Raw genomic sequence first — 27,882 nt, 5'->3', positions numbered from 1 at the left:
TAGCATCTCCGCTGCTCTCAGCTAGATTCTTGAGTGAGTTGGTAGGTTCCCGCCTATCCATTGGCAGCAGGTGCCATGCCCTCCCCCCGTAGCCCGGTGGTACGTTCCCCTCTCTCACCCGCCTCTTTGGCCCCCCCCGCCCGCCCGCAGGGGTGGTTCGCGCCGGCAGCGGGTGAGCGGCGGCGGCCCCGCCCCTCCCCCCGCCTTGTCATTGATGTTGTTGTTGTTGCGGCAGGAGGCCGAGGCCGGGCCGGTGCCGCGCGGGGGTTGCAGCGGGGCCGGGGCCGGGGCCCGGGCCCGCGCCGGGGATGTCGGTGTGCGGCGGGGCGGTGGGCGCCGGCTCCCTGCCCAGCGAGCTGGTGGTGCACATCTTCTCCTTCCTGGCGGCGCCCGACCGGCTGCGGGCCTCGGCCGCCTGCTCGCACTGGCGCGAGTGCCTCTTCTACCCAGCGCTGTGGCCCCGGCTGCGCCTCAGCCTGCGTGTCTGCCCCGCCGAGCGCCCGCGCCTCGACTTCCTCATGCGCAAGTGCGGCTGGTTCGTGCGGGAGCTGCGCGTCCAGTTCGCCGCCGACAACTACCCCAGCGGCGGCGGCGGCGGCGGGGGGGGCGGCCTGGTGGGCGACGGCGCGGTGGCGGGGCCGGGGGCGGCAGCGGCCGACGGGGAGACGCCGCTGTGCCCGCGCTGGCTGGAGCTGCTGAGGACCTACCTGGAGCTGGTGCTGTGCGTGCTGAGCAGCGTCCGCCACAACAGGTAGTGGCCCCGCCTCGCCCGCTCCGGCGGGGCCCTGGCGCCTTCCCTCCCCCTCGAGGGCCCGGGAAGCTGCCAGGGGAGAGGTGGGAGCCCCACTGCTCGGGGGAGGCCTGGCCGAGAGCTGAGGAGAGCAAAATCACCCCCTGTTGCCTCAGGGGGCCCGGCACCAGGAAAGGACTCCTGCAGCTGAGGCAGCAGGAAGCCCTGAAGGTCTTGCTCCTTTGTAGTTAGGTGCTGCGCTGTCTTTGGGAGAACGGGCCTGTTTGACCTATGAGGTTAACATGTGCTTGAGGCCCACTGGACAGCAGTTAGCCTCCCTGTTATGGGAAGGGCTATTGGGGGTATGGCAGTTGATTTCATGGGGCAGGTAAAAAGAAAACAGGCAGAGATTCATGAGAGCAGGAGGGAGACCATGCAGATGAAAGCCGGGGTGTGAGGAATTGTATGAAATCATTGTTGGGACCTGTGACAGGCTTGATATATTTCCAATTCCTATGGTACTCGCTCTTTGAACTACTGAGCCCACCACACGTTGCATATATCACGCAATTGCCTGCTCAGTCACGCACTGCTTTTAGACCAGCCTCATGTACAGACTAAGACCCACCACAAGGACAAAATATAAATATCATGCAAGTGGTGAATTGCTTTAAACAGCATAACCATCAATATCATGCAAGTGGTGAATTTAAATGTACGTTTAGACCAGACACACGCATGACAGTCACTTTGCCCTTGTGGCTAGTCTTGCTTTGCACATGAGGCCAGTTTGAATGTATTGTGCGATTCACTAGTTGCGTGATAATTACTTTGCCCTTGCATCTGGTCTTATTTAGCAGCTGGTGGATCATAGGGTACCCTTAGACCAGCCACACATGCAAAGTAAGACTGGCCACAAGAGCAAAGTAATTGTCATGCAACTGATGAATTGTGCAATATGTTTAGCCTGCCCCCATGTGCAAAGTAATTATCACTCAATAAAAATGACAGTTCAACTGTAAGAAGAGCTGGCCAGCTACACAATTAATGCTTGAAAATGTGTATTGACTCTAGTTTAGTTCTATCCAGCTTTAATTGAAATGTGTAGACAGATCCTGTATTAACAACTTGTCAACTTAGTGCTTTTGAGGAGTTTGGTATTGGGCAGGGTGATGGTTATGCTGTTTAAAGCAGTACAAACATCTTGCATTGTATTATCATGCTAGCTGTAGAATATCAATATAAAACAAGGCATAGATGTGGATTCACTTACGAGTGACCCATTGTGCACGTGACAAGGACAGTTGGAGCTGTGCAAGGATTGATTTTTGTCAGGAACAAGAGATCTGGCATCAGTAGAAGGGGGTCAGAATTTATAAGTTTGAACTCTGATAAATCTAAAAAGACTGTTCTATGCAAAAGTTTCAGATTGTGCTCCTTTATATTTCTTCTTTGTGCGTAAGCAGATATGGCATGCTGAAAGTAGTGTGCGCGCTGTATTGGTAGTGTGCAGGGCTAGGGGGATTGTTTCCACAGTAAATACGAAATTTAAGCTAGTTAGACTCTTTAGTTGCTATGTAATCTTGTTACCGAAAAATAATGTGTAATTATAATGATGGCTGTCTTTTGATATACTGCAAATTCTTAAATTTTTTGGTCTTATACAGGGAAGCTTATTTACTCAGAGAGAAATATATTTAAAGAAATGTATGACTTCTTGAGATCAAAGAGAATAAGAGAGTCCTGGAAAGACAGAGGGAGATGGTTAGACTTCTAGCCTGGGATTTAGGAGACGGGCTGTGTTCTGTTTTGCCATAGACTTCCTTGGTGACCTAGGTATTCAGTTTTTCTGAGCTGCAGCCCTTTCAATCTTTAGAACAGTAATAATAGTAATTCCTTGAATTCACAAGGTTGTGATTACAATAAATATAAAAAAAATGTGAGGTGCTCACATACCTTTCTGCGTGTGCTTTGATACCAGTTCTCAGGATATGAAATAAGGAATATTATTCCCTTGTTGTCACACAAAAGGGAGAGAAAGCTCTAAATCAGTGATTGTCAGCAAGGGTGCCATAGCATCCTGGGATGCCTTTACCCTTTCGAGAGTGCTGCGGGGTGCCACACAGTGTTTGGGCTGTTAGGTGTGCAAACATGATACGCACGGATTTCAAATATGAATCTGTAGTGTTAAAAACATTTTGACCTGTCATGGTCTTTCTGAGTTCCTTGTAACAGAAGAGTTGTTTTATTTTTCTGTAATCAAAAAACAAGGAAAAGTATAAGACCTGAGAGGTGCTGTGAGTCTAAAAATATTGAGAACTACTGCTCTAAATGTAAGCTTGAGTCACTCTAACACAGGTCAAGATTGAGAGGCTTCAAGAAGTTTGAGCACAACGATTCAGAAAACTCAAATTGCTCTTCTGTGACCTTGGAAGAAATGTCTTTTACTCTAAGTAGTAGCTAAAGAATATTGAATATGATCCTTCCTTGGTTAGAGATAAGTATATATTTGGCAGGTGAGAAATATCTTGCTTTCACTTTAATGCAGTTAGCTCACAAGTACTTCCTGTGCTGGAAGGGAAATAGCTTAGAGTCACAAAGCTTGTTTCTGAAAGCCTCAAATCTGCTTGAGGTCTGAGTTAAGGGCCCTCACTTTTATATTTAGTACATCCCTTGCACTCTCTCCTTCCACTTACTAATAATGCAGAGTTGTCTTGCTGTTGAGGTATGCTGTTATTCAGAAGTTTTTACCTGTTAGCTTGCTTGTGGAAAATTCACCTCCTGTCAACCCCTAAGTGAAAAATGTTGAAGTGATGGTGACACTTCAGTAACTGTCAGAGGTATTTGAGGCAGACACTGCTGCCTGAATTGATTTCTTTTTTTTCAACTTCTCGAATCTATTGAACAGGAGACTTCCCAGTTTCTGTCACTTTGATAATAAAGTAATAAAGAATATATTTTTATAAGAATATAACTAAATGCAGTAGTTGACAATTATGGCAACATTGAACTTAATGTAAATTGATTTCCTGAGCCCTATGCCCAAGTGAAAAATCCCCACTAACAGTTTGTGATACCCAGTATAGCATTACTGAATTTTTGCTACTGAATCATTGCTATCCATTATCCCATGTCTATAAACATCATTCTTGTGTTAGTTTGGAAGCTTCTTAATTGACTCTTAAATTGCCTTAGGATTTTAAATATACATTTTAAACCCTTTTTCATATTGATGAATGCTTTAAAAATTTAGTAAAATACTTTCCTTTTTGCCATATACCAGTACAGTTTAAAATTAAAACATGTTTTATATAGGAGGTCCCTGCAGTTTTTTTCCTATCAAGTGGATTGTGGTGGAAAAATGCCTTGCCACTTAAAGGTCCCTTGGCAAAAGGAGGTTTATTTTGTTGCTAAGAAGCAGCCAGGTGTCCCTTGATGTGAAGACTCTCCTATGAATCCTTCTTATATTTAACTCCAGCAGTTCAGTAAAGTCTCTGAAATGTATAGCTTCACACATTATTCCAAACACAATATGCACAAAAACCATAGTAAGAGTATTGAATAGAACTGGCAGAATGAGTGACATATGCTGGTTTCCAGCTCTATATTATAATATTGGCAGGTTGTACCCTGGAAATTTTTATGCAGTGGAATACCTTCTGGAGTTGCATGTAGCTGTTATGCTTCTGTATTAAAGCTTATTGCAATAACGTGGGCTTAAAAGTTACCTGGTAAATTAGCCAAATCACAAATTTTAAACAATGGCTTCTAAAATAAATATATGGCAATCCGAAATGAAAAATACTGCAGTTTCACTAAAATATAAATCTTACTAGCTTCCTCACTTCCTATCATAAAATGCTCTTCTTTTGAGTTGTATTCCATGGTTAAGGTTATGGCTTTAAGAGCTCAAGAATGATGCAGGATATAAAACAGAAACAACTCCTCTTCTGGTATTTTGCTATAGAATTTTGCATACATTTTCAGAAATGAAATCCAATTTTTATTCACATTGCCAGTGTTTGGTATTTTTGAGTTGCTCCTTCCTCTCCTTTTCTTTTTTCCCCCTCTATTCATTTACATGCTGCTTTTCTGTTTCAAAATTAAACAGGTAGTACACCAGGCTTGTTGTTGTTGAATAAGCCAGAAACAAAAAAATAATAATACTGAGAGTTAAAGACAAGTGTTTAAAACAGTTGCCTTGTGGCTTGCATTCTGCCCTTGGACACTGATTCACAGTTTATCTTGCCCTGAAGAAACACAGCAGTATGCAAGATAGGTGGTAATGAGCTCCTGATTATTCTAGAGCAAGGTTAATCCTTAAAGGTGAGTGGTAACAGTTCTCCCCAAGTTTAGAAGTTTGTTCATAGGATTTCAAGGGAAAGGGGGTTTGGGTAATAAGGAGAGTTCAGCTGTGGGAATTAGTACGGGTAAGAAATGCAATTAAAAATATGTAATTGGAAGGTACTGAGACATAGACCTTGATTCTCTTCCTAACCCTGCCACTGGCTTCCTGCATGACCTAGGGCAAGTTGCACTATCTCTTTTCCTTTAGTTTCCTTAAAGGAAAGGGAGACAAACAGCACTTTACAAAAGGAAGCAAATACTTTGAGATATGAGAGGTATGATTTGCAAAGTTTCTGGTTTCTCCATTGGGAATGCATCTGAGGGTATGGACAGGGAAACATTTTGCTGAGTTGAAACATGAGGAACATTTATCTTGCATCAGCTCTTCTATGGTAACTGTTCCATGTATACCTATGCATGAATGAAGTGGGACAGCTCCCTTCTGTTTCATTTTCCTCTTACAGTGAGATAGGAGCGGATGTGGAGCTGCTGATGTACCTCTCAACCCTCCCATTCACCCAGTCTAGCTTGTTTGTCTGTCCATACCCTAAAGTCCCAATAGGAATGAGGAATGTTTTAGTACTGAGTTGTTTCTTCTACACTTCTGTTCAGTTCTTGTCATGTCACTCTGAGAGAGAAGTCAAAATCTGCTGTTCAGACTTCTTTAACATTTTTAAAGTAACTTTTTGGTAAAATATCATTGTAGCTACTTTAAGAGAAGTCCAGACCTAAGAAAGGGCACTTTGTGTCCAAAAGCTTATCCCTATCAACTATGAGTTGGTCCAATAAAAGATAAAAAAAATATATAAAAAAGCCCCCCTTGTTTTTCACATTTCCAGCACCTCGTGGCTACAACACTGTACCCCTACTTGAAGTAAAGTCTTGTGATCTTAAATCAGAATTATATTGAATAGTACAGTAATTCAGAGAATAAGAGTGAAAAAAATATTTCAGATGACTGTGTGGCTCTGGGGATGTGAATACCAAATGACTAGAGGCAAGAAATATTATCTTACGAAGTAAAAAATAGTGAAGTTTCTTTTTTTCTTTTGTGTATGAGATAACATGCTTCCTTGGCTAAAATGTCCATTGGCTGTACAATGTAGTTTTAGACATTTAAAAACATCTGATGTTAAAGCTGATGAGTCTTTGTTGGAGGCCGTTTAAAAATGTTCTGTGCAATTCACCTTGACTGGAAACTTAAGCAATTTTAATCTTAACACTTGCAAACAAATGAGAAAATATGCTGACATTTTTAGTGCTGGAATTGCTTGCATTTAAGAAACAGTCTTCTAAGACTTGTGTTTTGTATTAGATGTATATAGATGCAAAGTCACTGCAAACCTAATTTTGAAACAGCAGCCTGTTCTTTGAGTGTCTGCTGGATGTAGAAAACTGCTGCTTCATTATTACTGAGTATTATTGGCATTGAAAAGGATCTGGGTGTTCTAGTGGCAATTTACTCCTACTTATTTTTAACAAAGTAAAAAAAACAGTTTTGTAACTCTCTATAGCAACAAACTGAGAGGTCACTAACAGACAATTGTGAGTTCTGATAGGGAAGACAAACCAAATACAGAATGGGAGTAACTGGCTTGGCAGTAGCACTGAGGAAGCGGATCTGGAGGTTCTGGTGGATAACAGCATGAGTCCTCAACGTGTTGTCCTAACAAAGCAAATACACCTTGGGGTTGCATTAACAGAAGTGCTATTTGCAGGAAGTGATGGTTCCATTCTTCTTGGCATTGGTCAGGCCTCAGCTGAAACACTGTGTCCAGTATTGGGTGTTGCATTTTAAGAAAAATGTGGAAAACTGGAGAGGATCCAGAAAGTGAACATGATAAATGGGTTGGGATACAAGTTCTTTTGATGGAACTACTTATGTTTAGTTTGGAGAGGAGATTAAAAGGAGCAGGACATGAAAACACTAATCAAACATTTCATAGGCTGCGATAAAGAAGACAGAAAAAATATTCTCCATCGTCATAGAAGGCAGGACTTAAGACAATTTATTTAAATTTCTGCAAAGCAGATTTAGATCAAATCTTAGAAAAAAAACCTTTTAATTGTGAAACAACAGAACAGGCTGCCTTGGGACATTGTGGGATTTCCTTCATTTGGAGGTTTTCAAGAAGAAACTGAACAGGCATCTGCCTGGGATAGTTTAAAATCTGGCATTTCTACAATGGAATCTATTATTTTTGAGGTCCAGTTCTGTGATACTCTTGAACCCACAAAATCTTAAGTGGCAGCTTGGAAGAAAGTTAACTTGTGATGGGTCATGAGACTATCAGGATATCCAATACTTTATGAGTGGATATTTCTTTTTCAGTAGGAGAATTGTTTGTTGGATTAGGGGAAAGGAGAGAAATCCTTGGTGAAATCAACAAGTAGATTCTTACCTGTTGGCTGCTCTCAGAAAAGTAGGAAGAAGTTAGTGTCTGTTGGCTTCTTTCTTTTCCCTGTGGAAAACTAGCCGGTCAATTCTGTGATCTGCCTGATCTGTATCGGTGTGGAGAGCAAGGATTCAGATTTTATTAAAATTCCAGTATGTCAGCAAAATGGGGCACCTGTCTTGAAGGATTACTAGGATTTAAATTTAACCAGTCAGAATGACTGTCTGTATTGAGAATTTTCCCCATTTCCCCACACTGTCAATTTGGGACAGGCTACCTCTAACTGAGGTAGCAATCATGAAAATGCTAATACAGGTGATGAATGATCATCTCTACCATTGTGTCTGACCTCTGAATAGAAACAAGATCTATGTGAAGTGTGTGATAGACCATTTTTTTAAGAGGTATAGCAAGTAAATCTACAAGATTTCAGTGCAGTGAATTAGTAGATAATAGACTGGTTAGTATGTTGGGATAAACTTTGATAAAGAAACAAGACAAATATCAGCTAGTAAAGAATATCTTGCCACTTAAAGACTCATTTTTTGGAGGGAGTGTTGCCCTGGGGGTTCAGGCCAACTCTCAGGATCTCAATATTGTGCTGTTAGACAGGAGGGTGTGACACAATTACATATATACAAAACACACACAAATCAATTAGGTGTGTGCGCACGCACACACACACACACACCCCCACACCCCCAAACCAGCCTAGGCACTTGCATACTTATCACCAATTCAAGCACACACACTATACACCCTAAAAGTTAGACACAGATCACTAATTCATATATCATGCACACAATGCTACACACACACACACACACACAAACTAGCAAATCAGATACACATATGTTCAAAATAACCAGTCTAGGTTCATGCACACCCATCACCAGTTTAAGCCCATACACAGTACACACACCACATTTAAACAGAATCAGTTACCAGTTACCAACACCTGCACATCCAATACACATACATGGATTACTAATTCACACACACACACACACACACACACTCTGATATCTATATATGTATATATGTGTGTACTCACTAATTCACACATACCACCCACTTACACATACACACAGGTGAGTTCCTAAGTTGGGTGTTGTGGTGTGTGTGTGTGTGTGTGTGTGTGTGTGTATATGCTTGGTGTACTTAGGATACCTGGGGAAAGGTTAAAGTAAGGAAGTAGAAGTGTAAGGACTTAAAGTTACTGGAAATGAAATTCACGGGACCAGGATTAGAACCGGGAGACTAGAGGGGCATGACCTGAAGAACTGAGGCTCAGGGGTAACTTTAGGTTAATTGATCTTAATTGATTAAAAGACAACGCCCAAAGCTTGCAGAACAGGGAAGTCTGGGACTGGAGCCAGAGCTAGGGGGGAGCTGAAAAGATAGGTGCTGGAGAGGGAAAGTGGGACTAAGGGAAAGTGTGGGTGTTAAAGAGGGGCTCTGGGTGTGGGGTAGCCAGAGGATGGCTCCGGGGCAGCTAGAGAAGTCTGGGAAGCTGCAGGGGTGGGGGGAGCCTGAAAACAGAGAGATGGACAGCAGAAAATCACAGAAAAAGCAGCAAGAGAGACAGAAAGGTGGCAGGGGCAGCAGAAAAGCAGAGAAAGGCAGCAGAAAGTTACAGGGAAAAGGCAGTAGGAATTGAGAGGAGATTGGGAAACTAGTGGAGAGGGATGGGGGCTGGAATTGAGAGAGAGAGAATGAAGCTGGAATTTAAAGATGAGGAAGGGACTGGGATTCAGTAAAACATGACCCAGCTCGGGGTTGCAAATGACAGTGGTTTTATTGAACAGGGGAGATGGTGACACAATGCCAAATTGGTTCCCTTGCATGCACGCACACACACACACACAAAATGGCAGCAGGGGTTAAAGAGGCTTGGTGCAGGGACTGAAGTCCAGGAGGAAAGAGAGTCCAAATAGTAGGGGGAGGTGTGCAGGTAATATCTACCTATCCAGGCTGGAAGGGGTCCTTGTCCAGTAGGTGTCCAGAGGGGGGTTGCCAGCAGGGCCTCTAGGTGGATAGGTGGTGTGGCGTGGTGCTGGTCCAGATGGAAATGGCATTCCCACTGGGTGTGTCTTCACTGCCCTTTTTGTAGGGTCAGACCTTGTGTGACCCTAGTGACAGGAGGCATGCCCAGGCAAGGGTCAGCCCCTGGTATACTGAGCATGTGTGCTCCATGCAGGGATGTGCAGTTTTGGGTGTCTGTAATGGTGAGAGTTGCTGGTTTTGCAGGGTCCTTTCTTTCAAATGCTGGTCTTGTCTCTGTTCCTGGGTGAAGTCTGTGGTTCCTGGGTGAATCAATGAGGTGATGGCCCAGTCATTACAGACCATTCAGTAGAGGCCTGCTACCATTGTATTTCAATCATTCCCAATCACACTCATTCATCAGGGAACCAATTTACATGGGAGGGTACGTGACTCATACAGTTGCAACATGGGATGCCCAGGCAGAGGACAGAAGATGGAGACTTGAAATATAAAATGGAAACTTGACATGACTTTGGTTCACTTACAAACACAGGCCTAAACCATACAATATCCATATGAAACAAAAATCAATATAAAAATGATAATACAATATACAACAGTAAAAATCAATATAAACCTAATAATAATACAATATAAAACGGTGGATATCCAAAACCAAAAACTTGCTACCAAAGTAAAAATGTTTAAAGCTTATCCTACATCTTAGCTTACTTATAGGGAAAAGAGAGGGAGAGAAAAGGTCAGAAATGGTTGGGGAAGGGGAGGGGGGTGCATTTTAAAAGAAATACAAAAAAAAAAAGAAAAAAACCTGGGGGTTTTGCTACAGGAGAGTAGGACTGCCTCTGCATGTCTTCATAGAACGTAGCATAACAGCACTCTAATGACAGACCCTTGGATTTCTCTTTAGAAAAAAAAAGTTCCTTTCCTTTGCCAGTCCATCTGTGTTAATTCCATTAAGCAGGCATGGGGGGAGGGGGGGAGAGCATGACCTCATCTCATCACTTTTGTTTTCATTTTTGTTAATTATCTATAGCAGCAATAGGCAACCTTTTCTGGCTGTGGGCCAGAATGACCCACCTTGGTTTAGAGGTGGGTTGGTTCTAAGACTTGTTTGTAACTGGTGCTCCTTCCCACAGCGGCACAGGGAGAAGGCCCATGGCCATCGCATCTCTCTGTTGTCAAAGCCCCATGGGCTGGATTCAGTGGCTTCACAAGCCCTAAGTTGCTGACAGTTGTGTGGTATCGGGTATGAATTCAACTAGCTGGTGACCATTAAATCAAATTGGTAGCAAATGCAGAAGACAATCCAGGGGATGGGAGTAGAGCTCAGGGAAGGGGCAGGGCTAATTAGCTGCTGACCTTTGTGTGGTATAGATCAGTGATGGCTTTCTGAATCTGCAGATGGCCTGACCTAGGCCTAAAAGGTGTGAGCTGCCTCATTCATCTTGATGATTTGACTTTAAAAAACTGGATTATTCTGATTTGTTTCTGCCAGTATCTTCAGCTTTCTCTTTCAGAAGGATACAGTCAGGCATTGTTATACACTTATCTAAAGCACTATATGAATATGGTCAATGTAAAATTACATTTAAATTCAAATATCAAAGAAAATGTTGCTCTCTGTGTGCTTCTTATCATTTAATTCCTGAGCCTGTTGCAGAATTTGGGACCCTTGCTGAGGTGTTTTAGGTCTGGCTTCCTGTGAAGTATGTGGAGCCTTGCTCATTTGCCTAAGATAAGCATCAACTGCCACTGGGGGACACTTCTCAGGAAATCGGAATGGGAAATGTTGGGTCAATCAGGAGCATTTTGTAATACCAGTGCTTAGATCTAAAAACATGATAGATTGCATCTCAACTCCCATAATCTTAGGTGCAACTTTGTTTGCTTGGGTCTGCAGTAGGTGAATTACCGTAATGTTTTATTCATTTCTAGTAACACAGTGTCTTCACTGTGGGAGCCTGTGGGAGGTTCTCTGCCATTGCAGCACTGACTTCCAGAGATGCTGCTTGTTGTATAACACATTTGGAAAAAGGTTTTTTGGATGCTGGACTTAACAGCTTTAAGTCCCGAAAATATATGTGCTTCAGCAAAAATAATGGCCGTAAGAAATATGTTGCTTATTGCTTCTCTTTTTTTGGCAACATCAGCACCAGTATGACTGAGAGAGTGCCATTTTGCAGGAACACTGACAGTCATGTTACTTCAGCTTCTTGCAGAGCAAGGGAAGATGTTTGTTGCATCTTGGAGCTACGTACATAACTGTTCTGACATATTGAACATATTCTTTCTGCATGTTATACAATATAAGGGGAGGATCTACCAGCAAAGATTAAAATGCCACTGGTTCTCATATCCACAGCAGCATTGATCAGATTGACTCTAGGAACTGCTTTGAAGCGTCAGTCTATGACTGGTAAACCAGCAGAAGTAGGCATTAATAAATTCTAGTACAGAAACTGCAGATTAAATTAGTGTCCAAACTAAAAGGATGATGCAGTCTTCCTCTTGCAGTCCTCCACAATTTATTGGAAAGTGAATTATCAAGATGAAATATTTTGAAGGCCCAGGAAAAAATTTAACCTGCTGTATATATAAAATATTTAGAAAATATTTGAAATTTAATTACTTTTGAAAAGTTAAAGTAGCTTTAAGTACTACACTGTCCCTTGAAAATATCGTAAACCAACCTTTACAGTTTTCCAGTCACAATTTTTTTTTTTTTAAATATCTTTTCCTTTTCCTTCCTGGAAGGTAGAAGGAACACAGGAGGAGATGTTGAGGAGGAGGAAGTGAAACTGACAATACATTATGCTGAGACATTCATATCATTTTTTTTTTTTTTTTTTTAACCTTTGGTAATCCTTTAAAATGCATTTGAGTTGTTGTGTGCCAACAATCATCTCATCAGACTCTGAATCATGTTGGAATAATTTGATGTTGCTGTCTTTGACACAATGTAAATTAAATGCAGACTTTTTTTCAGGCTTGCTTCTTTCCTGTTTTAGATCTTTGTGCTGTGTTCCATCCCATTGTACTTTTTGAAGATTAAGTGCAACTTTCATGGGTCACAAAATGGAAAAATATATTAAACGTCATTCAGCAATTTTAAGCTGTAAAACTGAGAGTAGACAACAGGCTCAAGCATCAGAAGAATTGTTCCTGGTAATGTTCTCCTGGACAGAGATCCATACTCAGGCTGTGTTAGTACAGTTCCTCAAAACTGACCAGATATTTTGTTTCTGCAGTTGGTTTCAGCAAGTTAAGCTGCTCCCCAACCCCCCTGAAAAGTTCAGGTTATCAACTTTATTTTATTCAAAATCTCTATATTGTCTGAACCTATTGAACAATGAAGGTTTTTTAAGACTGACTTGGATTGCCTATGTATTAATGTGTTCTTAAGTATATTTAAAAAATTGCCAAGAATGGTTTCCCTATAGTTGCCTTGCTTTTATTCACAAAACAATATTTTCTTTTTCTTTTTTTTTTTTTTTTGCCTTGTTTTTAATAGGAACCTCCAGAAATTAAGCCTTTTTGGGGATATCAGCATTCTACAGCAACATGGAAGTTTATCAAATACATACCTCAGCAAGGTGGACCCAGATGGCAAAAAGATTAAGCAGTAAGTTCTCCTGTACACACTATCAAAAACATAAGAACTGTAATAGAATATAATGTTCTCTGCCTCGGATGCAGCACTTTCACTCCTGCAACTACTGGCTCTAAAACAGTTGATATAGCTTAAATTGGCAATGCTCAACCATCTGGCCCTGTGGGCTGGATGAGTGGTACAGGGTTGATTCATGGGCCAGATCCAGCATGGAGTTGAGATCCAGTGCACTGTCTGAGCCCCACATGCGCATGATCTGACGTGCCACATCTGGCCATAGAGTGACTGCTATTTGGCATGGTGCCTCTAGGGCTGTGATAATTAACACTACCACTGTTCCCTTGCTGCCAAATTCCTGAACCTATGGGGAGCCCTGTGGGCTGGATTCAACCCACAGGCCAGAAGCTGAGCACCACTGATTTAAACTGATATAGTAAAATCAGTGCAAACACTATGTGGATGGTCTTGTTCTATAACGGGTAGGCAACTTCTGGCATACCATAGGCATTTTGCTTGGCACTGGAGCCTCAGGGCAAATGGTGGGGAAGGGGCTAGGGATTAGACCCCTTGAAGCTCTCCTGCTGTCCACACCTAGCACACCAGCATCTTACAAGTCAAGTTTGTACTCTGCCCCAAAATGTTACCAACCCCTGTTCTGTAAGGAATGACTTCTGGGTTGGGAGTATAAAACTGTTCAATATTTTAATGAAAAGGCCCAGAAAGTAGAGGATTTGGGGGGTGGGGGTGGTAAAGGGGGGTGAAGGGATTTTTCCTGGCCTTTACAGGCACCAGCAGAAACCCTTATGTATGGAATGACCATGTACCACCTGCATGGATTGGTTTTCCTCTGTTTAATGTTATAATTGTATCTACATATCTCTTTCACTGTTCCAAGAACACCCATATCTGTTCACATCTTTTCACAAATTTGTTAAGCATCTCCAAACAATTCAGATTCTTTGTTCCCACCACTTTTATTTTTCCCTCAGAAGACTATTTCAAAACTTTACTCCTCTTCATTAGAAATCCTCTTCTGATTTCCAGTCTAAATTTGGTTTGGGCCAGTTTACAAGCATTTGTCCTGATTTGTGTCACTTGGGAAAGGATTAAAAGGTGGGGGGAGCTGTTGGCGGTGGTTGTTGGGGGTTTTTTTAGGAGTATTTTTTGGTATAAGGTGTCCACACAGGAGTTACACTAGTTTACCTATACTGGTAAATAGACAAACTCTGTGTCGGCTCTTTTACGCTGTCAAAGCAGGTTAAGAACAAGATCCATTAATTCCAGGCTCTAGGAGACAAGTAGGTCCTCTCCTCTTCTTATCTTTACCTCTATCTAAAATAGTTCTAGAACTATTCTGATAGTGACTGATTTAGTGTATGGGAAACCTGAAAACTGTCAAAATAATATTTGCATTCAAATAGTAGACATGCTGAGACATAGGTCCTGCTCAGTTTATGTAATGCAGGCATTGAGGTATTATGTAACAGATAATGCTGTATTGCAGTACCTAGGTACAAGTTGTAGATGCAGTAAAAGCTCTGACTCTTGATGTTCTTGTTTCTTGTGGATTTCTCAGCCCCTTCACATTTGATTTATCAGTATTTTTAAGAGTTGGGTCAACAGAAGCTTCTGTTTTCTGTCAGTTCTTTAAACAGTAAATTCTGTTAAGTAATATGTACTTCATAAATAGCAAGAAAAATGTTGTTTTAGAAGTCCTATCCGAAAACTTATTCATGATTTAGCCTGAAGTTCAGGTCTCTCTTTGTTACACTGACTCTTGTTTTAACATGTTTGAAGAAACAGATATGAGAGAGTACCTCTTTTATCATGGCTAGAAGAAAGCTGCATATTCTGAGGGTAGTTTTTTGTTTTTCTTAAAGAAAATTGGCAGGTTTTCCTTTTTGTTGAAAATATGACTGGAGTCCAAAATATGTCACAAGTCCAACTGAACCGGCACAAGGTATTTTAGGAAATAGTTCTTAGGATTTTTAATTCCTGTTTGTGTACACCAAGGAATATAATATTTTATGGTGTGAAGCTTGGTTATAGCTAGCTTTTATTTTAGAGTTTGATTTTTGCAATATACTGAGCAGCTCCTGGGGATGCCAAGTACATTCAACCCCCATTAAAGCCAATGTTAATTAGGGATGGTTAGTTCCATGAAGATTCAGGCCCCAAATGGTTAGTGAATGTGACGCACTTCAGTAATTTGTCTGTTTTGGTTTGTTTTTGTTGGGGGGGGGCGGGGACAGGAACTTGCATCATAATTATAAACTTCCAGGAATCTCCAGAAGAGTTCTACAGTGGGTACAATCTTTGCCAACTGAGAGCTGCCAGGATGCTGTGCCCAGTGGTAGTTAATGACTTTAACCAGGCTTTGATGCTTTTTGTTTAAACAAAATGCAGCCATTACTCTCTTACTATGACAACTTAGTGCTGGTTCTGTAGTGCTTTGGGTATGTTGGGAGTTTGTTTAACCTAAATTTATTACAAACTGTATTTAAGTGTTTAAAAAAAAAAAAAAAAGCTTATGTTCACTACTTAAATGCAGTTTTATGAAACTTTTACCACTATGCTACTTTACTACATAATGGGGAAAGAGGGATCTTGGAATCATAGTTGACTCCAAGATGAACATGAGCCAACAGTGTAACGAAGCCATCAACAAAACCAATCGCACCTTATTGTGCATTAGCAGATGCGTGACCAACAGATCGAGGGAGGTGATGCTCCCCCTTTACGCAGCACTACTCAGGCCACAGTTGGAGTACTGTGTCCAGTTCTGGGCACTGCAATTCAAGAGGGATGCAGAGAATCTGGAGAGGGTCCAGAGGAGGGCCACTCATGATTAGGGGCCTCCATACAAAACCCTACAAAGGGAGGTTGAGAGTTCTGAATCTCTTCAGCCCTCACAAGAGATGTCTGAAGGGAGACTTTATAGCAGCATACAAGTTTATCAAGGGAGGACAACAGAGAGTTGGAGTGCTATTTACCAGGGCATCCCTAGGAGTAACTAGGAATAATGGGTATAAACTAGTGGAGAGTAGATTCAAGTTGGACATTAGGAAGAAATTCTTCACAGGAAGGGTGGCCAGAATCTGGAACAGGCTGCCAAGAAAGGTGGTACTAACACCTAACTTGGAGGTCAGGAGGCTAGATAGGCACCTGACTGGGGTCGTCTGACCTCGGTCCTCTTCCTGCCTGGGGCAGGGGTTCGGACACAATCTGTGAATATATTAATAACTTAAGCAGTTGAGTGGCTTACTCTTAATGTTTCTGATATTAAAAATGGCTCAGGTTGTATTAAGTGAATTTAGTGTTTGTGATGAATTGGTTTCACAGTTCTTAATCCACTTTGAAGAGGCATGGTATGGATAATGCTTGTACAGCCCCATTCAGTCAGTGCCTTCGTCATCCTAACTGGGCCCACTTTGAAGGGCAAAAATGTATTTTAGTTTTCATGTCCATTCAGTCTTTGGCCTATCTCCTGTACTATGAACGATGGGGCCAGTTAGTGCTAGTTGTGAGAGTAGTGTTTTAATGGACAGTTATGCATACAGAAGTGAACTGAGACAAGTACCTTTAAGAAACATTTACTGTTCTGGTCTGGATAAAGATTTCTAATTGGTTCCTTAAACCATTGTTTTCCCTAGTGTAATCATTTTTAGGCTTGAAGTGTATCATATGTCTCATAGTGTAGCTAGCTGACTGTTTGCAGCCTTTGTGTCATAACAGTTCACTTTAATACATCTTCAGTCAACCTTGACACTTTGAAACTTTCTCTGCAAAATTAAATGCCTTAGAATTCTGTACTGCCAGAATATTACTCTCTTGATAGTCTGTAAAATATCCATATTAGCTATTATGTTACATACTTTGAAGAGAATAAATTAAAGTACCATGCTTAATTATGATAATTATATGCTGATGTTATGAAAACAAGAAAAAACAAACCCCTCTGCTCCTCTCTTCTTCGAGGGGGTTTGGGGTTATATTCAGCTTTACAGTAACTCCACAGGCTTTAGGGAAAGAGAACCTGCCTTCTGACCTTAAAGGAGACAGGCCTGGAGTTAAGTAGCAGCCCATGCAAGAGGTCTAGGATGTGGTGGAAGCTGTGGCCATTTCCAAGCAGTGCTGTAGAGAGGGACTGAATAGGGCCTTTTTGAACAGGAAACAAGTGCGCTTATCTGAAAAATAGCAAGTCTAATTTAATCATTGTTTGGCGAATATAATGCAACTCCTCTTACAACTCTGATATATGAAGTGTCTTCTACTGTATTTTTGAAGTGCACTTTGGAATTCTTTAGAGGAGCACATTTAGACTTGATAATCAAGTGCTAAATTATGAAAAGATGTATTAAAAGATAAATGATTGGAATTAATATTGAAATTCTTATAAAAATAACAGGTGGAGAGACATTCAGATGAATTGGTACCTTAGTTGCTAAACCTGTAGAACATGGGCCATGGACAAGCCTTCATTTTTACCAGCAAGAATTTCTCTGAGGAGCTGGGTGGTGCCAGTAGCTTTGAAATCTCATGGGTCTGGAAACCAGAACACGGAGAGCCTCTCGGCCTTGTTCCTGGCCCTGCGAATGTTGCTTCTGCTGCCAAGCTGGTAGTCTTTGGTATGGGGTTAGAGAAGGAAAGCATGGAGAGGAACACCAGAACCAAGGCCTCAGCCCATTGGATGTAACTTCAGATTACATCTCTTGGGCCTCCCTTTTATTAGGGCAAGATGTGGTTTATTAGGGCAAAATTTCAGGGCTAACAGGTGGCCTGCAGGCTGCATGTGGCCTACACACTCCCAGGACATCTGTCACTGCTCTGGCAGCCAGGTTCCCCAAGCTCCCCTGCCCTCCTCTGGCTAATACTCCCTGCCCTTGCTCCTGGGGTGGGGTGGCACAGTGGGAGGGGGCTCGAGTGCCCAAGCTGCATGCACTGTGGGGAAGGGAAACTGAGCTTCCTACAGAAAGTGCGTGCCTGGGAGGAGGGGACAGGTAGAAGGCTGTGTGTGTAGTGTGGTTGCTAGGCTGCCTGTACAGTGGTGGAGAGCCTAGAGGAGGGCTGCCAGGGTGGCAGCCAGCTTTTGATGGGTTCAGTGTGTTGTTCTTGCCTTGTGGCTTGTGGCCTCTGGTTGACTGGAAGTTTGACAGCCCTGGCTTAACAGATAATCCTCAGCCTTTAAAATGAAGGAGTTTTGGCTCAGCATTAGATAGCTGTCTCTTATTTCAAGCTGCATAGGTTTTTGTGGACAGAAGGGTGTTACTGGTTTAAGTCTAGGGAACTGTATAGTCTCACTGCTGCCTACTGTGTTCTTGAGTCTTGATTGATCAGAACCCTGTTTTGGGTGAGGTATTCTTTAGTGGAGAACAGTACTAGGCATCACTGAGCAGCTGTGGTAATGAAGTTGAATTGTGAGTTCAAAAGGAAAATTATTATTTACTTACATGAGCATTGTTGCTTTAAGACTTGACAGTCTAAATTACTAGAGAAGTGCACTGAAATTTCCCCCCCCCCCCGAGCTAGGCATATTTAGTAATATTATACGAACATACATGCCAAGATAAATTACTATCTACTGAGCCTAATTTAGAAGAAAGGTTTAAAATGAGCTTAAAATAACAAATGTTTTTTAGGCATGGCTGTATAGAACATTACAAAATACAGCAGGTGTGCCATCTGAGCACACTTTTTAATATCTTTCTAAAGATATATGTGAGGAGCAAGGATTTCTCTGGGTGATACATTTTGACCAATTGCATAGCTTGGATAGAGTTGGATAAGATTTCAAATGCAAGACATTCTTCTTCAGGTCTAAAGATACAAGCACACAGATAGTCACTTTTGACATTAAATGTATTCATGCAAACCTGGATTTTCTTACATAACTCTTTGCTTGAGTGGTCGTGAATCTATGCAGTGGACAGTGATATGTATATGTAATATTTGGTTATTGTTGCATTTAAAGTGCCTCGGGTTTTGCATGGTGTGTGTATTCCTTGATGTTTCAGGCAGCAATGTTAACCTGACTCAGCCTCTTTCCTGCCAGTGCTAATCTCTTTTTCCTTTTGAATTAACAAGGGCTCAAGATTGTGCACACAGATCTACACATGTACATGTACTAAAACTTATAATGTAACTGCATGCTCAAAGAATACCTGTGAGGAGAAGCAGAGTTCTAAAAGCTATGGGCAATGATGATCAATTCATTTCTTTTTAGAGACATTGAGAGAGTTTGGTTGCATAGCTGGCATTGTTTGATTCAGGACAACTTATCCAAATCCATTTTTTTTCAGACTTTAGTGCACTGTTTGAACCAGGTGTCTAACTTAAGCATTCCATTCATAAAAGCATGGTGACAGAGATGGGATAGGTGCCGATTGCTACTCTTCTGGGGTTAATATGAATCTGGTTTTTAAAGAGGATGTATAAGATGTTGATACCTGACATTTACAGTATTGCCATATCCAAATCTTCCTCTCCAATGAAGCTCCTAGAATTATTGGCATGTTGAAGGTGCAGATATTCCAATAGCCTTGCTATTGTATATACTTAAATATTAAGGAAAACAGGTTAATGAGCATGGTCAGGTAGTTCATTTCAAACTTGTACAAATCCAAATTTTTCTAAATATAGTTGAAAGCACTGATAAACTCTTAAGATGATGTGCTGTGCCTAGAAGGTTTGCTGTTTGAGGTGGGAGAGAACCTGCTGTTTTGGTATCCGAGTACAGGAAGCATTTTTAAGTGGTACAGTCTCATATTTGCAGAAACCTAAAATGACTGAATAGATTTTAAAAAATTGAAATCTGGAGAAGGCTAAAATATTGGAAACTTCAGTTCAAAGAGCAACACTTACTGTAAGAGATATTCAAAATGATTGTTCACCCAAAGAGAGTTTGTAATTGCAAAACCACTTGAATTTAGGGCTGGTGCATCATTTTGGCCCCGTATCTGCAGGCAGTCCATCCTGCAGGCTTCTTACTGACTCTGTTAATGACATATATGGAATTGGACCTAAATGAAAGTAGTATCATTTTCTAGTAATACTATGCAACTGGTAAGACTAACTGATGTTTAACAGGATTGTTGTTGCTTATGTTTTGTTTGCAGAATACAGCAACTGTTTGAAGAAATATTGGGCAATAGCAGGCAACTGAAATGGCTGTCTTGTGGGTTTATGCTGCAAATAGCAACTCCCACGTCTCTGTCCTCTTTATCAAACCCCATTGCCAACACCATGGAACATCTGAGTTTACTGGACAACCACATCCCTGGAAATACCACTCTTATCACTGCAGTTGAATTGGAGCGCTTTGTGAATCTACGCTCGCTCGCCTTGGATTTCTGTGATTTTACAGCTGAAATGGCAAGAGTCTTGGCTGATAGCAACCATGTGCCTTTGCATCGACTGTCTCTTCTGGTCCACAATGTTTCCATAATGCACAAGTCCTTGGACAACATGCCAGAAGATGAGAATTGGAAGGCACTGACACGCAATAGCACTAATCTCCGGGTCTACATAATGGCATTTGATGTCAAGAGTGATGATATGCTAAGGATTCTTAAGCCCAGTATCCCATTAGAGCGGATTCACTTTGACAGCTACATCACTTGTGTTTCAGGGGCTGTTGTTGACCTCATATCCAGGCAGTATGACAAGTTCCTCACTCACTTTATACTAATGAATGATGTGATAGATATGTCTGGCTTCCCTGATCTTAGTGACAACCGGAACGAAGACCCTCTGGTTTTATTAGCATGGAGGTGCACAAGGCTCTCTCTCCTAGCAGTACATGGTAGGTAATTCTGTGGATAAACACAGTACATTTCTTTTTCCTTTTTATAATACTTCTTAGCCTTTTCTAATCAAATTTGTATTTATAAATGAATACTTATTACTGCCCCCAAAATCCTGCAGCATGTTGTAAAGCACAGCTTGTGTCATACAGATATTGAAAACATATTCTCATGTCTTCAAACATAGAAGCATAAATATCCTAATTTATGTTTAATTCTTCCTAACAAATTGAATGCAACTAAACTTACTCGTTGTAAACAATTGTGACTATTTTCCTTTAAGATTTTACTAGGGTGTTTATGTAGATCAGGATGAGTGAAAGATTTATTGTTATCGAAGTATGTGGCATCTACAATTGCATGGTCTAAAGGCTTATTTTGAAAGTGGGGAGGTACTTTCTTTGTTGTCTGAGTTATTTATTTGATTTATATGCTGTCCACGGCAACACCGGCTCAGAGTAGATAGATCTACATTGTGTTTGAAAAACCTGATATTTGGAGGTATTTATTGCTTATCACACACAATTTACCGATTGTAAATCTGTATGGACAACAGCAAAACTAGGCTCAGAAGAGATGTCACTAATCTTGTAAGGATCTACCAGCAGTTACCAGACTGAAGCATTAGTGAACAAAGACCAAGTCTCCATTAGCTTAATGTAACTGGGTTGTCTAGATGGTACGTCTAGCTGACTCCAGCTGAAAGCCATGCTGGCGAAACCTTGGGTATGAAAACAACAATATTATTCAAGAGCTTTGTCATCTTAGCTTCTGTTGTTTGTGGAGGTGATGTATACCTACACCAGTGGAAGACTTCCAGTTTTGCTATTCTGGCATAGCTACAGTGGCAGATGCTGCATGGTACAGACGAGATGAAGGAACATATTCCCCAACATTCAAGTGTAATGTGCACTTTACATTACTCCACCCCGCACTTGTGTGACTGGAATGGACCAAGATGTTTGTGCCTTGCTGAGTGCCATCAAGCACTATTCCTATTGGTCTAGTCACTGGCTGTTGTTACAGCTAGCATCGAATTAATATGTGCAAAGGTCTGAAATTAACTGGCTAGTCGTCACCTTCATTGAACAGGTTTCTCTCCTCCAGGTCATGTTAAATTAACGTTAAGGGTTTCCTAAAATTGCTACTGTGTAACTCATGGTATAACATGACTGCATATGCTTTATGAAGACCAGTCAGTCTAGTCTACTGCACTAGAGTAACGGTTACTTTGGGTAGAGATGGCAAGCGTTATTTGAGCATAGCAAAACTCTTGGAATTCCTTCATTTTCTTAGGTGATAACTGGCCAAGCAGACACTTGTGAATGCCCTTGACTGAAAAATGCTTTCATTCAGGCTTCCATGGGAAGCTCCAGGAGCGGTATGTGAAAGGGTCAAACTTTCATTCCCTCTCTTTCATCAGGCATCTTCTAGTTCAGCCTCAAATCTCTTCTCCCCTTTCCAATCAGATACTGTACGAAACACCCCATCAACATCGTTGAAGAGTAAACCAAAAGCTAAGTTCTACACCTTGGAAAGGGGTCCTGCAGGAAATAACTATTTTTTCTCTCTCTCTTCTTTTAAAAGGTTACACTGTGTGGGCTCATAACCTCATTGCAATCGCTCGTCTTCGTGGCTCTGATTTAAAAGTTTTAGAAGTCACGGAAGAAAGCATTGACTTCGACCAAGGTGAACTAGCTGATCAGGACGTGGATCCAGTACATAACCTCATTGAGCAGGTATCCCTTGGATTGGGTCGACCTTGGCATGCAGTCATGGACATAGAATTACTCAGTGTCTTCACTGAGCCAACTCGTCATTTTTATAGAGAGATGCAAAGCTTCAGTGAAGGCATTTAGCTCTTTTTTTTATTTACAGTTCCTGTGGTTACATATGCAAGTAGGGTCCTATTATGTTTTTCAGTAGTGTGAATTAACCCCTTTTGTGCTGTGTTTAATCAGTATTAGCTATATAGAATTATATATGTGTATTCTACTTCTTGATCAAAGAACGTAGTCGGGTATTGGTTTAGAAGCTGAAAGTGGCAATGTTTAGGGCTTTCACGGTTAATGGACTTGTCGACCAAACCTTAGAGATACAGCCGAAAGTTGTCTGAGGTTGCCGGCTAACTTCTATTTTCCCTTTCTTTTTTCGACTAAACTCTGCATCTTGAATTATTTTACTCTTAGGTCAGAGTTCTGTGCTCAGGAGCAAATTCTTCTTAATGTCCATATCCATAGCCTGGTGGATTTTTTGTGTAATTGTTGTCGCATAAGCTGGTAGCATGCTACTTAATGGGCTTAAGAAAAAAACAGGAAAAGACGACTTCCCAATGCCAGTTCATGGTAGACTTTCACTTTCATTTCACATGCAGTTTTTGAAGCATGAATTACTCCCACTCCCTTTTTCTCAGATATTACTCAGTAGCCTACAGCACTGTGTAGCTTTTCATAAACACCTGAATTTGTAGACTCAGGCTATAAATTGTAGGATTTCTGATCCTTTGTAAACTCATCGTAGCTTATTCTCATGGTCTATCAGCTTCTCCATACAAGTTAGCTTTGGGCCCAGATTTCAACAGAAAATGAACATATGCTCCAATGGGGTAAAAACCATAACAATGAAGACACACATTTCAATGTACATGCTTGCAAACAGACATTAGTCGTGAAATCCCTAGCAACTAAGTCACTGGATTTTCTCTGTCAGCGCCTGTGTCAGCTGCCAAAGAATAGATTAAAAACGAAGAAGTGCCCACATGCTGGCAGGGGCAGGTCAACTCTTGGCCAGCCAGATACTGCTAGATTGTAATATATAAGGTCGAATTTCGACCTGTGGTACACAGCTGTGCTGTGGCTCAGTCAGCAACCTCAGAACTCTTAAACAAACATGCACCTGTTTCACTGTGAATAGTGAATGTAAAGGAAGGAAAGGAAAGCAAATACAAAGCTTGTTCTATCACAGGTATGAGCTGCTATGATGCATGAAGAACATTCCATGAAGTATGTTTTAAAATCTTGTTATATCTGAGAGGCTTTAAAAGCCGATTAACTGTTTCAGGGCAACCGCGGTACAGACGTGGTCTCTGTGAGACTTCCACCTGACCCCAGTTTTAAGTGGTACGAATGTTGTGCATTTAATGTTAAAGGACAGTCTGCAATAATAAAGTAAGTGGCCAACGTGGGTGCCCAGCAGTGCTGAGACCTGGCTGCTCTATTGTAAGCTTTGGAAAACACAATTTATGCAACAGATGTCCAGATATGATTCTATTTATGGAAAAAGTTTATATGTGTTTTACAAATGGTTTTACCATCTTATATTAAAATGACCTTTTGACAGGTGTGCGCTGTTTTGTCTCCAGTGAGCACATACCATGCGGATTTTATATGTACATCAGTAGAGTGAATCCACTGGCACAGTGTGTGTATATGCCAGATGTGGTGAGATTTTATCTTATAAATGTGATCAGATTAAAAAAAAAAAACTCCTGACAGAAAGTGTAAGGAAACCAGCTGAATGCTTGAATTGATGACTGATGTTGTATGGTTTATGTTAAATGTATATTCTTTTAATCAACGAATAAAGCATTAAAAATTGATTATTGTAAAATATTTTATTGTATCAGCATGAGGACTTTTTAGTATTGAATAAACTGCAGCAATCGTTCATAAACTGTGTAAAATTGTTAGTATCCATTGTATTTAGGTGCAACAAAGCTTAAAGTCGAAGTCGTATAGTATTCTTTTCCCCTCCCCCCTCCCCCTTTGACTGACGCTTTTATCTGCATTTTAGAAGAATGAAGTGCTCAGCAAAAGATTAGGCCAGCTAGCACAAACCTGGTATTCTATGTTTGAGATGACTTATTAGACTGATGCAGTAAATTATAGACTGTAGAATATAGGAGACCGATTTTTTTTTTTTTTTTTTTTTTTTTTTGAGAAATTCCTACACCAGTTGCAACTGCTTAAATTAAAATCTAATATGCTCTAGAAAAATGTATAGTAGTCTCTTCAGTGTCCCACTATTAAATAGATTCTGAATATCCACAATGCTTCAGTTTGACATTTATCTATTTTAATAAAACCCTTCATTTAAATATTCTGGATGGAAACTGCAGATGGTTGATAAACTGACTGACAGCTTCCCCACCATGCCAGTGGCTGGCGTGCCAGAAGTGTCAGCATGGCTGGAAGTGGGGAGAGTGAGAGCATGCATGTGTGCCAAATATTGGTTATGATTATTCAGGATGTTTACTGTGTTATGGTTTCTCCTGAGTTTCTTTGCCAAGTCTACAAACTAATAACAACCTCCCTCCAAAAAGGAAAGTTGCTCTTGCTGATAATAGTGACAGGACTGTATAGTTTTTGTTTTGTTAAAGGCAACAGGAGCAAGTGTCACTAGGACTTGGGGATTCCAGTTCTTAGTTTGCACTATAGCTGGTTTAGCAGCTGCCTGGGACTAGGGATGCTACAATTCTTGGAAGGCCTAATAATGCTTAGAGGTAATTTAAGGTGTCCAGCCATCTGGGTTGAAGCCAAGCTCATGAAACTTTAGTAATAATAATGCTGTCACTTTAAAACATAACATTGATTGTCCAGGACTAGAGGCAGTTCCAGCTGTCTGATGGTTGGTTAATATTAACAAAATGGTATTTAATGTTAACTAGCTAGTCATCCTCTTTCTCTACAAGAATACTAGAGTGATATTCAGTATCAGACACATTCTTTTATAGTGATATACCTGGTTTCAGTTGCCTAAGTTGTTTTTTAAACTGATTTCCACATCATGAGGGTGAGACTGGAATAGCTGAATACTTTCTCAACTCCACTTAAAGATGCATGTCCTTTCACACACACGGCTTAAATATTTGATCTTAAAGTAACTTTAGAACAAAGTGATCTAAATGGATATCTGATATAGTATGTAAAGAAGCTTTGCAACTTGCACATGTTCAGAGTTGAACAGGATATTTGCTAGACAACAGAAGCTGATGAACCACTAGCTCAAACTGCTGTAGCAGATGCTTGACTTGACAAACTTTTTCCAGTTGACAGAAGACACTATGTAGGAATAACTGCATTATATAAATATGTCATTGTTTGAGAAATCAGCATTTAGCTATTCTACTTTCCTTGGGATATGGACAAATAGTTACCCACTTATAAAGTTAGGACTTAAGCATATCAAACTATTCTGTTATAGGTGTTTTGGTCTGACCCACTCTGTGGTAACTGGAAGTTACCAAAATTGCATTGAGATAAACTACCCTAGTTTAGCTTTCACTTACTGTGGAATAGAGCTGATGATGTATGGGGTGGGTAGTACCTGCCTTTTTAATTGGTGCGGCTGATTTTTTTTTTTTTTTTGTCTGCAATTTTTAATGAATAATATTCAAATAATATATGAGGCTGTAGTTTTAAGACACTAACTTAGAAAACTGTACTACATACAGTTTAGATTAAAACTTACAAGTTAATCTGTCAATGGCAGGTTTTTAAATTGCTACTTGTAAATTGAATCTGAATGTTATAAAATTGTTGGCAACAGTCCCTTGTCCTCTACACATTTAAAGCTAAAGTTATGTACTTGCTTAATCTTGTGTGCAAAATTTGGCAGCATCAAAGCTAGCACTAAATTGCATCTTATAGCAAGGTGCTGTCACTTTTTAAACCACAGGTATAAAAAGGTATAAGAGCAGCATTTTTTGTGGTATCTTTTATACAGTTGCTCCAAGAGTCAAATGAGTTGTTGAACAAGTGTTTGGACATCACATTCCCTTCCTCAAGTCTAAGATGCAGATGTGGGCTGAATTAAATAGCAGACAACTCTGTAAATGCAAACCAGCATTTGCATTAGCCACTGCCATGAGCTGCTCATCCCCTGCATTGTTTTCCTCCTGTTCCAATCCAATCCCATCCCTGCTCTGTGCCCCCTTTCACTTAGTGGACATCACTGAAAGCCATAGCAAATACTAATAGGAAGCAGTCTATTCAGTGGTAAGGGCAAAGAGTAGGAGACTTTAAAGTGACCACATGCCCTCCCTCCCCTATAAACTATTTAACACCCCCTCCCCACAACAAGCAATCCAAGTGCTTCATCTGCCAGATCCTGCTAGTCTGCCATGGATTTCTGATCCCTTCTCTAGACTTCTCATTTATGCAAAAAAACAAGCGTGAAAGTTCTTAAGCTCTGTTTTTCTACTTTAAAAAAAAAAAGGCAAAATACTTAATTTTCCTGGACATGGTGGCAGGCACTGCAAGGGGGAGGGGAACTCCTTTAACCAGATGATATATTGACCGCAGCTTCAGTTGAGCCTTCCCCTGACAACGTTAATGTTTTGGGCAGTTTATAACTGCTCTTCCTGCTTCTCATGCACTTGCCATTAGTGTCAGGAGTCTGAATGCTGCTGGTGGAAACTAAAGCAAATGGCATGAAAAGCAGGACTTGTTCAGCTAATTCAAGCAATCAAGTAGCTCAAGTTTTAATATTTAGAAAAGAAGTGCTTCCTTCCCAACTTGGCCTGTAGGTTCTTACCCACTCCTATTCAGAAGCAAGAACAAAACTACTAATAATTTTGTCTCAAATCATATCATAATTGTGACGAGATGGACATCCCAACTTGTGTTTCTGCAGTAAAATAAACCAATAAAAACTCTACCCTGGCTCACTGTAGCTACAGGCTTCATCCTACTGGTTTCTTTTGTGCATGTTTTATTTGTGAAATGCTACACAAGATACGGCTTTCTGTAAACTGAATGCTAGAGATGGATGTAGGTGCCAGCTTTGGCCATTTTCAAGGGGACTAGGTGAAGCTGCAGAAACATGGCTAAAGCAGAAGGCCCCCAAGCTGGTTTCTGAGCAACTGCAGAGTGAATCCCTTTACAGACATTACAATCGGGAATAAGATCATTATAAAACAGATAATCCAAATATAGTATATTGCAGTTTTAGCTTCAAGATATTATTTGCAATGATCACTCTGCAACCAAA

The 27,882-nt window shown here is 40.9% G+C and overlaps 1 protein-coding gene across 1 annotated transcript; it reads left to right on the top strand.

Annotated features, from left to right (window-relative positions):
- Positions 1-221: 221 nt before the first annotated feature.
- Positions 222-24,490, top strand: FBXO33 (F-box protein 33). Its single transcript, XM_019488687.2, has 4 exons — positions 222-751; positions 12,992-13,102; positions 20,206-20,891; positions 22,480-24,490. Exons 1-4 carry the CDS (start codon positions 309-311, stop codon positions 22,749-22,751), a joined length of 1,512 nt encoding a protein of 503 aa, XP_019344232.2. The 5' UTR covers positions 222-308; the 3' UTR covers positions 22,752-24,490.
- The last annotated feature ends 3,392 nt before the right edge of the window (positions 24,491-27,882 follow it).

The sequence above is a fragment of the Alligator mississippiensis genome, chromosome 2, assembly GCF_030867095.1.
Source record: "Alligator mississippiensis isolate rAllMis1 chromosome 2, rAllMis1, whole genome shotgun sequence".
Lineage (NCBI taxonomy): Eukaryota > Metazoa > Chordata > Crocodylia > Alligatoridae > Alligator > Alligator mississippiensis.
The sequence above is the reverse complement of the archived record's forward strand: the minus strand, read 5'-3'. Positions and strand labels throughout refer to the sequence as shown.

Coding starts and splice junctions, on each gene's coding strand:
- FBXO33 (XM_019488687.2), top strand. CDS start 309: ATGTCGGTGTGCGGCGGGGCGGTGGGCGCCGGCTCCCTGCCCAGCGAG. Junction 752..12,991: donor AGCAGCGTCCGCCACAACAG/GTAGTGGCCCCG, acceptor TGTTTTTAATAG/GAACCTCCAGAAATTAAGCC. Junction 13,103..20,205: donor GATGGCAAAAAGATTAAGCA/GTAAGTTCTCCT, acceptor TTTTGTTTGCAG/AATACAGCAACTGTTTGAAG.